The 12,387-nt window shown below is 42.8% G+C and overlaps 1 protein-coding gene across 1 annotated transcript in view; it reads right to left on the bottom strand.

Annotated features, from left to right (window-relative positions):
- Nucleotides 1–12,387, bottom strand: part of NEURL1B (neuralized E3 ubiquitin protein ligase 1B) — a 67,833-nt gene that overhangs the window by 8,695 nt on the left and 46,751 nt on the right. The window contains exon 2 of the mRNA XM_056847791.1: nucleotides 1,945–2,505. Within this exon, the coding sequence (XP_056703769.1) occupies nucleotides 1,945–2,505 (561 nt within the window). The remainder of the gene's footprint in view (nucleotides 1–1,944; nucleotides 2,506–12,387) is intronic.

Below are 12,387 nucleotides of genomic sequence, written 5' to 3'. Positions count from 1 at the left end.
GTTTCTAGGTGGTGTGCTTTCTGAAAAAACCCTGATAGGGCAGGAATGCAACGTGAGAGGCTCTAAGTGGTCCTTCTGGGAGATAATGAATCTAAAGCCTGAGCTTGGGAGGGAGAAAAAGAACACGTCTGGAGGATGAGTCACAGGAATGCTCTGGATCAGGGGACACACATACACAGCTGGCAAATGGTGGAGTCAATACATAAGTGAACAGAGGCCCAATTCCACTGGCTTGGTCCCCTCCGTCACGGGCTTAAACAGGTCCAGAAATGAAATTCACAGTAAGGTCACCGGTGCAATAACCCTGTTTGACTTAAGGGAATACATGCAACAGAAAACACTGTAGCACAACATGCTGCAGGCTGCTTCTGGAACCAGTCTTTATTTTATAAGTACTGATGTGTGCATTTTAAACATTTGTATTTTTAAAAATTCTGGCGACAACATACGTGTATATAGACTGTTAACTTGCACTAATAATATGGTTTAGCTGAAATCTAAACCAGTGGACTTCCTTGATGGTCTCCTACTCAAGCACTAATCAGGGCCAACCCTGCTTAGCATCCGAGATGTGACAACATCAGGCAAGCTTGGACCATCCAGGGCACAGAAGGGTGTAACGACTCTAGTTACTTTGAGACTTGCCTGTGCAATGAACTAGCCAGGAAGCTTTAATCAAGCTACTCACCTACCCTCTTCAATAGGGGAGATCTGCTGTGAGGATTAGAACAAGATAATGTATGCAGAGCGCTTTAAGCATCTGAAAGTGCAACACAAATGCTACATACATCAATCTATCTAATTCTCAACATGGTCAAATCTGCGGATATTTAAATCCAGAGACTGGAGCCAAGAATAGAAAAGACAAATCTTTCTACAAACCTAAAAAAATGCCAATTTGCAGAAAAACCAGAAATCTAATAAATAAATATATAAATAAAAATTGGGGATTAAAAAAGCCCAAAATAATAGAAGCAGCACCTGTAGCTTTGAAAAAGAAATGCCCTCAGCGGTTGTTGCTAGGCAACCACAACAGTATTGCCAGCAAGTTTTAGTTTCTATCAGTAAAAAGTAGGGGGAGGAGGGAGGGTCCTTTCCAGGCTGTTTTGGGCTTTGAGAGAAGACTCATTGGGACCAGACCAGGCAGCAACCACTTGGCAACTTGCTACTATGCAACTTGTATGACTGATCCAGGACTGGCTGCTTGCTAGTGTTCAACAGCAGCCACCTTACAAAAGCCAGTCTTGTGCAGTGGTTACAGTTTCAGACTGGGTTATGGGAGCCTCAGGTTCAAATCACCACGGTACCATGGAGGCTTAGAGGCTGATCTGGGTTCAGTCACATATTTGCAGCCTAACTTACTTTACAGGGTAGTTGTGAGGATTAAACGAAGGAGAGGAGAAAGATACACGCTCCTTTGAGTCACTGTTGTGAAGAAAGATAGGTATAAATGAAGAAAATAAATAATATATCTGAAGATTGGGGAGAGATAAAAGCTAAGTTGGTGGATGGAAGGAGAGCAGGGTAAAGGAGGCTATGGGGGCTGCTAGGAGGAGGGAAAGAGGAAATAGTGGGAAGGGGACTCTAGGGGAAAGTGAGGTGTCCCCACAAGTCCTTGTGGGTTCCCCACTGTGCTACTGGGCTGGGCCCAGCGGCCAGCACTACACAACTGAGCCATAGTTTTCCCTGGTAGAGGTTGCTAGGGGAGAAAAGGAGGGACAGCTGAAGACCGACTAATTCCCCAACACTTACAATAAAAATAAACTAAAATAATCCAATTACAGGGACAAGTTCAACCAAAAGGTAACAACAGGTAACAACAAAGCCAACAATACATTATTTTTTGTTTCATTATCACAAAGACCAAACATTCCATTTACTTTTACCCTCAGTATGTAATCTGACAAGGAATCACATATATATGGCTTAAAAAAAATATCCTACCAAGTATTTGCACTTCATGGGTGATTCCATAGACGTCTATCAGCGCCCAGAGAGGCCCGGAGACTTTGACGCCACAATGAAAAAGTGTTGGCTCCTCATCGTTAATGCTATAGAAAACTCTCCCATGGCGATCGACCCAGAAAGCCAGGATGTTATCCCTTTGTGCAAACCTCTCCGGCAGAGCTTTGGCCCAGTAGCCTGGCCGCGTTACCAGGTCTGGGCAAGCATATTTCGGTATATCATCTGCACTCATCTGGGATGGGTCGTGAGTGGTGAAGCCAAAGCGCAATGCCCCGCTCCACCCATGGTGCACAGACATCAGCTTGAGCCGCACTTTCTCATACAGGTGGATGGGCCGGTTGGTGAAAGTGATGCCGTTGCAGAAGCTGTTCCTCCGGGTGGCCTTGCGGGAATGGGCGTCCAGGCGTATGTTTTTTCCTTTGGCCTGGAAATGGAATCGTGGCGGCTCAGTAATCGTGAGGACAGACCGCCTCTCATGGCTACCGTTAGGCAGTGTGTAATAAGGCCTGTGGCATACCGAGCGAGTCTGTTGATTGGTATCTGCAAAAAAGAAAGAGAGGGTATCATTAGGAACTTCTCTCTTGCAGCATTTGTTCAAATTTAGAATGTGACACACCTTTACACCATCATACACTGAGATGTACAGAATCTGGACAAATTTAGTAGCAAAGTTCAGATAGTGCCTATTCTTATTATTCTAAAAGGCTTCTTCCAGCCCAGAAATACCACTTCTTGAAGGGGTGGGGGGTGAACAAAAGAACATAAGAAAGGCCGCGCTGGATCAGACCAAGTTCCATCAAGTCCAGCAGTCTGTTCATGCAGAGGCCAACCAGGTCCCTCTTGGAAGCCCCCAAACAAGACGACTGCAGCAGCACCATCCTGCCTGTGTTCCAAAGCACCTAATATAATAAGCATCTGATCCTGGAGAGAATAGGTATGCATCATGACTAGTATCCATTTTGACTAGTAGCCATTAATACCCCTCTCCTCCATGAACATGTCCACTCCCCTCTTAAAGCCTTCTAAGTTGGCAGCCATCACCCCATCCTGGGGCAGGGAATTCCACAATTTAAAGTTCCACAATCTTCTGGTGGAGTCACTTTAAAAGTAGATATGATGATGAACTTAGACATCACCTCAAGAGATAGAAACGTTCCCTATAAACAGTAAAAACAAAAGTCTTGTGGCTCCTCAATAACTAGCCCATGGTATGAGATTTTACAGGCCAGTGTCCACTTCACTAGATTTGCATACAGTGGTGTGTCCCTCAGCACTGCTTTCGGTAATATTTGGTCCCAAACTGCTGGGGCTTTTTTGGTTCCTGGGTCCTCTGGTTTTGCAGTAAAGAAGCCAATGTGCTGATCTGCTTCTAAGAACATAAGAAAGGCCTTGCTGGATCAGACCAAGGCCCATCAAGTCCAGCAGTCTGTTCACACAGTGGCCAACCAGGTGACACCTTTGGGGCAATGGCTGAGTTACTACAAATACCACTTCTTCACAAGGCAGGCAAAGTAGACAGTCTGGACTCTGCTTGGCTGAAGAATAGAGGACTGACAAAGGCTGGCAGCTGATGAGGGTGGGCTACTTGCTGCTTCCCTAGTTCCTTGCTTCCCAGGCACTGTCCTAGAAATGTGCCAGCAATGCAGAGGAAGCCATGCTTTTGGATCATCCGTGCCTACATTCAGCAGCGATGCAATGCCTGCAGGTGAACTACACTTCAAAGGCCAAAGCTTTACCTGCGTATCTCATCCTTCATTCCCATCATTTAACAAAAGGGAAATTGAGGCCAGAAGCCAGCAGCTTTTCTGAGTTGAACCAGCAGGCCAGTCTAAGCAACCCAAGCTTTATTGTATAGCCCTTATGAGTCACCTAATTCTGTGCTCCTATAGCTGAATCACACCTGACTGCCTACATGCCTCACAGCCATGATGCTGACTCTCAAGCGCAGATGCTTCAAACCTTGAGATGATGGTGGCGTATTGTCTGAAAATCCAAGGTGGGCAACCTGAATTCAGGACTTGTGTTTTAGCACAACTAGCATGCAGTTTCCCTTACTGGCTTTCAGTGTAAAGATACAGGCCAGTGCTGGACCACAAGATTTAAAAGGGGGGGAAGCTGAAAGAAGCACTGTTGGTTTTTTTACATCATTCTGAAGCAATATAACACACATCACGGGGGGGAAATTGGCTGCTCTGAAACTATTTTGGTAGGTTTAATCTATGACTTCCCCTTGTGGCAGGATCAGTGCAATAGGAAATATTCAGTAATTATTTTATTTTATTTCTTTTATTATACACAAACACACATGAACTTCAGTAAGACAAGTTTAATGCTTCTGTCCCTCATAAGCCATATAACAAAGACACAAAAACCCATAACCAAATGTAATTCTAGACGTTGGCCGTAAGAAGCAACCACATCCCAAAAGTTTCATATATGTGAGACACATGCTTACTTTCAGTTTGGCAAGAGCAAGGTATAAAAGGACAAGAAGAAGCTTATGAAAAACTGAAGTCAGCTAATATGGTTTAGTAGATGAAATTCTACAGTTAGATCTGAGACTCAGATCTCACCTCAGCTGTAAGCTCACTGAGTCAAGAGCTACACATTCGGAGCTACCACCAGAATGCAAATGGGGATCCGCACAATCAGATGCACTCCCACCCCGCGTCAAAAATAAGAGTTAGTTGAATTCAGCAGCCACTCTCCAAACTACTCAGAGTAACTACCAAATCAGAAAACCAGCTTTCCTGAGGTAAAAATTTCTCTGCCCCTTGACATTAGACCTACTGTCAATCTTAACTGATATTCTAGGCACTGCTCAGCACCCAAGAAGGCCTTTTTTGTTTGCATATAACTGGATCCCCAAAAATCCCCAGTAAGGAATTAATTCTCAGGTGCAGGTTCACAAACATTTCATAGGATGAACCTGCCTCTCTGGGCCTCTCTGTAAAGGGAGTCTGAATTTGCAATCCAGGACCGACATGCCTGGGAGTAAGTCAAAATAAACACAGTGGGGTTTATCTCAGAGTGAACATGCATAAGAGATGGTCACATGACAGCCAACTCTTTCTGCTTTGGTGTCACAGACATGTTTCACATCCCTTTGGGACGGCCCAACCAGTTTGGCCTGCTCTGGTGACTTGAACAGCAAAATGTTCTATAGAATTCAGTTGAAAAAGTTTTTAACATGGAGGTAAGCATTGCTGCCTGGCTAAGGCCATGACCTGGATAGCCCAGGCTAGCTAGCGTGATCTTGTCAGTTCTCAGAAGCAAAGCAGGGTTGACTCTGACTAGTATTTGGATGGCAGACCTCCAAAGAATACCAGTGTCGTGAAGAGGAAGCAGGCAATGGCAAACAACCTCTGAATGTCTCTTGCCTTGAAAACCCTATGGGGTTGCCATAAGTCAGCTAGGGGAGGGACTGTGGCTCAGTGGTAGAGCATCTGCTTGGCATGCAGAAGGTCCCACGTTCAATCCACAACATCTCCAGTTAAAGGGACTAGGCATGTGATGTGAAAGACCCCTGCCTGAGACCCTGGAGAGCCGCTGCCCGTCTGAGTAGACAATACTGACTTTGATGGACCAAGATTCTGATTCAGTATAAGGCAGCTTCATGTGTGTTCAGCTGTGACTAAATGGGGGGGGGGGAATCTGCAGACTGAATCACCTGTACAAAGAACAGGAATAAGGGCTTGAAAAAAAAGGGCAAATGTGTCTCCTTCTAACTTTCACACATGCTAAATAATGCACTTTCAATCCACTTTCAATGCACTTTGCAACTGGATTTTACTGTATGAAACAGCAAAATCTACTTGCAATCGTTAAAGTGCATCGAAAGCAGACTGAAAGTGCATTATTCAGTATGCGTGAAAGCTCCCTTAACAGTGCAATTCAAGCAGAGTTACACCCTGCCAATGGGCTTAGAAGGGTGAAACTCTGTATTGGATTGCACAGGAAATCCCTAGCAAAAGCTGTGTGTCTGATGAGGTTACACAAGTGTGTTTGTAATGCAAACATCTTGCCAAAGAATGCGAGATTGTTTTACAGCATTTCTTACCCCCAAATAATGAATCAAGATTTACAAATTAAAACAGGGAGTTTTCAAGTCTCCCAAGAGCAGCAAGACCCTCTCTGCCCTTCACTGTGCAAAAGGATTCTTTTGGAAAAACTGATCAGAGTTTATGGCAACTTCCTGTAGGTGAAAATATACTGTGTCTGGCACAGCATCCTGGGAATTTCACCCTCTTTGTATGAACACCTAGCTATATGGCAGTCATTAAAAGGTGAAAAACAACTGCCCTTTAAGGATTTTTTTTCCCAAGCAGCTGTGGGAACAGCACAAACACACAGTTCTTACTTTATATGAGAACTATAAACAGCAGCTAAACTCCTTAGATTTTTCTTCTCATTATATTTATCTTAAGGGTGAGGAGATATAGAAAATAATGGTTGGAGAGATATACACTTTTCTGTCTCTCATGAACAGAAAGTGATAGATATGCTCAACCGTAAACATTCTTGAGCATTTAAGGCAATGTTTACCTGCACTGGAGAGGAGAAGCTTTATCATAAACTTCCACAAAGACATGATAAGGCCATAAAGCTCAGAAAGAAAGCCTTGTCCAAGAATGCATTAAAGCCTTTATCAAATTTGCTTTTGTGATTGTGGCTACAACCTACTCCCAGGTATTGCTGTTGGTTCTTAACATATATCTCTACTTAGCAATTGATAAAATGTAAACAAAGATCTCTTGGTCTTTCAAGAGCAATAATGTGCTATTGTAGTTCCTGTAAACCTTATCTGGAGTTATTTACACTGACTGTGAAGAAATAGGAGACAGGAAGTTAAATTTTTTTAGTCCTGCCTCCCCTAGCAGTGGGCGTGAATAACCCAAGCTGCAAGATGCCCTTTCACTCAGAGTGGGAATATTCTTTTCAATCTCCTCGTTTGATCCATTGAAGATGATAATTGCTATAGTGAGACACTGGCCACCAAAGAACAGTACAAGGCTATTTCACAGCCTTAAATAAGATGGTGAACACCATTATTATAAGCCGTGTCAGGATGCTGTTAAAGTGGTCAACACAGGAATCCCTTATGTTAATGCCAGAATATATATATACACACACATATTATATGGACATAATAATCTTCCATCTTTTTGCACAATCGCTCTTGTTAACACTCATAAAATAGAAAGGTATGTACTGAGTTGAGATGTTCAGAGAGGCAAGAGATGTTCAGAGGTTGTTTGTTATTGCCTGCCTTTGTTGTAGCAACCCTGGACTTCCCTGATGGTCTCCCATCCAAGTACTAACCAGGGGCAACCCTGAGTAGCTTCCGAGATCTGATGAGATTGAGCTAGCCTGGGCCAACCAGGTTAGTGCATTTTAGGTACAATATAGGATTCTGGTGTGTTTTTTATGCATAGAGCCTCAGAACGAAAAGAGAAGGATCAGTAAAATGTTAAAAAATATGGAAAAACTGGTATAGTCAAAACATTAATTTTCATGTGATGAACAGGAAGTTTAGGCCAGGGGTTATTTAAAAAAAAAAAAACGCAGGAAAGCATGCTGTGATTATACAATAGGAAATTATCCAAAAGAAAATGAATGGATTTATAATGCTATCCTTTATTATTTTTCAGCTCCACATAAATCAATAGTTTCAGAGGTTACAAATCTAACTTAACTCTGACGCTCAAAATCACAATATTCAGAAACCAGTGAATTTCAGCCTTTTTAGACACATGGTTTCTGACCTGAAAGTCATATTTTTTCAACAAAAGAATTCAAAGGGAGACTCCAGTAAGAAACTGCTGAATTGGGATTTGTTAGAGGTTTCACAATATTCCCTACTCCCCCAATTCAAAATCACAATATTCTGAAACCAGTGAGTTTCAGCCTTTCTGGGCACATGGTTTCTGACTTGAAAGTCAGTTTTTTCAACAAAAGAATTCAAAGGGAGACTCTAGTAAGAAACTGCTGAATTGGGATTTGTTAAAGAGGTTTCACAATATTTCCTGCTCCCCCAAAATACTTAGAACCTCTTACTCATTACAGATGTTAACTATGGAATTGTCTTTACTTTTCTTCATTAGATTTGGATTTTACTTAATTACTTTTCACCCCTGAACTTCCTGCATTTCATGGACCCTTGACCCTGTTTGTTTGTTATGCATACCCCTACGTAAAATGACTGCAACTACTGATAACATCTGAAGAAGTGGGCTCTACTCCATGGGCGCTTTCACACATGTAGAATAATGCACTTCCAATCCACTTTCAATGCACTATAGCGATCGTCTGCTAATGGATTTTGTTGTTTCACACAATAAAATCCAGCAGCAAAGTGCATTGTAAGTAGATTGAAAGTGCATGTGTGAAAGCGCCCCATGAAAGTTTATTGTGGTATAAAATTTTTAGTCTTAAAGGTGTTACAAGACTTCTGTTTATTTCTGCTCCAACAGTCTAACATGGCTACCCCTCTGGAACTAGTCACACATTGTTTTTAACTGACAGTTGCAATGTAACAGGAGATAGTGAACAAGTAACAGAACTTTAGCTTCATGGGACCTAACTTACCCCAGGGTCTGTGCAGTCAGATGTGTGTTGAGAGTTCTGAGTTCCATGCTAGGAACTCAGTCCGCAGGTAAGTAGTACCTGATTAAGTTGGGACCATGGCACATGGGGAGAGCGTGCTTGATCTTTCCCCACAGCATTTGCTCAAGCTGAAATGTCTTTGGGGGCCCAAATCGCCTGGTGATGCAGTAGAGGTCCTAAACCACTTTCAGCCTGCTGTGGTTAAATGACTAAGAGTGAACAAGTGGAAACTAAACCCTGGAAAGCCAGAAGCAATGCTGGCTGGGAAGGCAGAGGTCTTGACGGACATTACCCTCCACACTTTCAGTGGGGTTCAGCTGACCCTTGCCAACTCAGTTAAGAGCATTGGGAATATACTAGACCCAACATTACTGCTGGAGAAGTAAGTTCATGGAACTACAAAAAAGGCTCAAAAATGCCCCCTTACCTTGAGAAGGCTGATCTAGCCATCTGGATCCATGCCACGGTGACACTGGGACTATACTGTAATGCACTGTGCATTGGTCTCCTCTCAAAATCAACTTAGAAACTCCAATTGGTGCAGAATGCCACAGCTTGGCTATCATCGGGAGCTAGTTGCCTATTATTCCCATTCTACAGTCACTCCACTAGCTGCTCATTAGCTTCTGGGCTCAATTTAAAATATTGGGTATCACATACAAAGCCCTTCATGGCCTAGGACCCTCATATCTGCAAAACTGAATTATTCAAAAAGGCTTTTCTACACCGACAATAGGGCAGCACTGTACAAAAGGCTTCACAAAGCCACTTGGATAAATTATTGGGGACTGTGGTCTGTACTGTTGGGTATAGTTTGCTCTGGGTTAGATCCCCTTGTGTAATTTTGCATCTTCTAATGTGTCATGTTAACACTTATGCTTTGCTTTCAGTTCTGTTTTGTTTTTTTTAGACTTCTGGTTGGCTCTACACCGCAAATCCTATTTCATTGTTTAACTGAACGTCCCATTTTGCTGATTGTATTGACTCACTCTGTGTAATCTGTCTTGAGTCCCAGTGAGACAGGCGGACTATAAATAATGTAAATAAATAACGTTATTTGTTATGTAAATAAATAACAATAAATTTGCTATGTTGAAGGGCAGTGTGCATGCCCATTTCCAAGGGGGCTAATAGTATTCCACTTTAGCTATCTGGGAAAATGGCAAGGGAGGAAGGCGTAAACCTTTTTCCCCATGCGCTGCATTATCGATCCAAATCAGGAACCACACACCTGGGAATTGATGGTCTCCCATCTAAATACTAACCAGGGGTGACCCTGCGTAGCTTCCGAGATCTGATGAGATCGAGCACAGAACTTGCAGTACACATCTGATCGTGCAGACCTGGACGAAAATGTAACCTGCAGTTAGGTCAACAACATGGCTCTAACTGGTAAACGTGTAATGAGAATCAACACAAAAAGTACTAACTGATTATACGGTAACAAGCGGCTACAGTTTGTCATAGGTCCACTGGTAGTGGGATTTAACAGCAGAATAAATCATGACCATTTTTGGGCCTCACACACTGACTAACAGGGATATTAAAAATGTAATAGTACTTTTGAAACAGACAGAAAACAGAAATGCAAACAAGATTTTTGTCATGGAAATTTCCCCCTTACTACTGCTGACAAAACGATAGGAGAAAATGCTCAGGTGCTGCAGAGCGGCTTCTGGTACTGCCCCCCCCCCCAATCTTCAGCTTTCCTTTATTCTGTCCCCCCGGCAGCCTGTACCAAGTAAAACTATGACCCAGTTACATGATGCTGGCCACGGGGCTAGGCCTAGGTCTATGGTGCCAACTGCAGGGACCAGTTACGTGGTGAGAACACGCAAGGATCCGTAGGAGGCACCTCACTTTCCCCTGTTTTTCCTCCCCATGCTATTTCCTCTTTGCCTCCTCCTGGCAACATTTCCTAGCTTCCTTCTTTCCTTACCAACCTACTTTTTATCTGTTCCCTCTTTTCAGCTATTATTTGTTTTCTTCCTTTAATACTCTGCCTGTCTCTACAATGAGGACCCAATACAGCTTACTGTTCTCTCCTCCATTTTATCCTCACAGCAACCTGTAAGAGTAGGTTAGGCTGAGAATGTGCAGCCCAAAGGCACCCAATGAACTTCAATGGCACAATGGTAATCCGAACCTCGGTCTCCCAGATTCTAGTCTGAAAGCACTGTATACCACACTGACTTTCGTGGGGCGGCTGCTGTTGAACAAATAGCGAGTTGCTGGGCCTGGGTGAGTTATGCCAATTGCAAGATAGCAAGTCACTTGCTGGTTGCTGCCAGGCATGGCCCCATTGAGTTTTCCCTCAAGTACCAAGACGCCTTTGAAGGGGTGCTGCCCCCTCCTTCTGCCTCTTAGTGACAGAACCAAAGGCTTGAAGACTGGCAATGTTGTTGTAGTGAGGACATCTATTTCTTAAAACTATAGGGCTCCTTTTACCCCCTCCCCCAGTGTTTTGGATTTTTAAGACTTTAGATTTTTCTGCAAACCTGGGTTTTTTCAGGTTTGTAGAAAGATCTGTCTTGTCTGTGCATGGCTCCAATCTCCAGGTATGAATATCCACAGATCTGGTATGGTTGCCAGTTTCCAGGTGGTGCCTGAGATCTCCTGCTATTACAACTGATCTCCAGGCTGAAGAGATCAGTTCACCTAGAGAAATTGGCTGCTTTGGAAGGTGGTCTGTATGACATTAAACCCCACTGAAGTCCCTCCCCTCCCCTTCTCAAACCCCACCCTCCTCAAGCTCTACCCCCAAAATCTCCAGATATTTCCCAACCCTAATTCCGGCCATGTTGAGAATTAGATATGTTAATATTTTATTGATATCCTGAATTTGTCTCTTGTGGTTTTATTCTCTAGAAATACTGTAATGGATCGTATTTTTCATTCCTCCAGAATACTAGCATCTCCTCCCCCCAGGTGTTAGCCCCTCTCCGACAGTGTAGTCATACATATTCATATTATACACATCTCTTTAAATTTAATTAGCTGATTAGCCTAGACATAAGGATTTGGAAGAGTCTAGCTGTATGAATATGGGGCCCAGATGCTGGATTCAGAAAAGCTTTTCACTGTCAGTCATAATAGTTAAAAGGAAAAAAAAATCCCACCATGACTGATGTGTCTAAAAATCATGTTTGTTTGCTAAACAAAACAGCTATCCTTAGTGCATTACCAGGGAGTGGAGGTTGTTGGCTTTGTAACTGGGAAAACAGGAAGGACACGCCAGCCCTATTTTTTTTTCTGTGTGAACTGTAGTGTCTCTTACTGCAGTATTCAAAATTCCATTTTAGTACAAAACTCTTACAGTAAACAATACTTAAACAACCCCCCCAAGATGCTCAAAATACTCTTTGCAACCTCCTCTCTAGGATAAATCTATTTTGCCTTTTTGTTCTCAGCCACACTTATCAACATTACAATCACACAATGTTTGCCTCTTGAACACTCAGGCAGTTTATTGTTCAGTATCTCTGGAGAGCAATGGCAATAATCCAGACAAACTGGAGGACAGTCTGAAATTAAAAGACAAACTATAAACATACTCTTCTCACTAAAAGTGCATAAAAAGAGTGAAAGACTATCTGGCATCATAAAACCTTACATTTGAAGGGGACCAATACCTCAGCCCAACACAGGACATCACAGATCAATCCTCCATATATTAACCATATAATCCAGATTATAGTGTGCTACAGAGGGCAGAAGAGATCAGGAAGAACTAAAAAGCCTCCAGGGCATATATTGCTGGAAGTCTGAAACAAGCAAACAAGCATATTACAATAAAGGCTTAATCATTCCCATCTA

Source organism: Euleptes europaea, chromosome 1, assembly GCF_029931775.1.
Source record: "Euleptes europaea isolate rEulEur1 chromosome 1, rEulEur1.hap1, whole genome shotgun sequence".
NCBI lineage: Eukaryota > Metazoa > Chordata > Lepidosauria > Squamata > Sphaerodactylidae > Euleptes > Euleptes europaea.
This window is presented reverse-complemented; position numbering and strand designations above follow the sequence as displayed.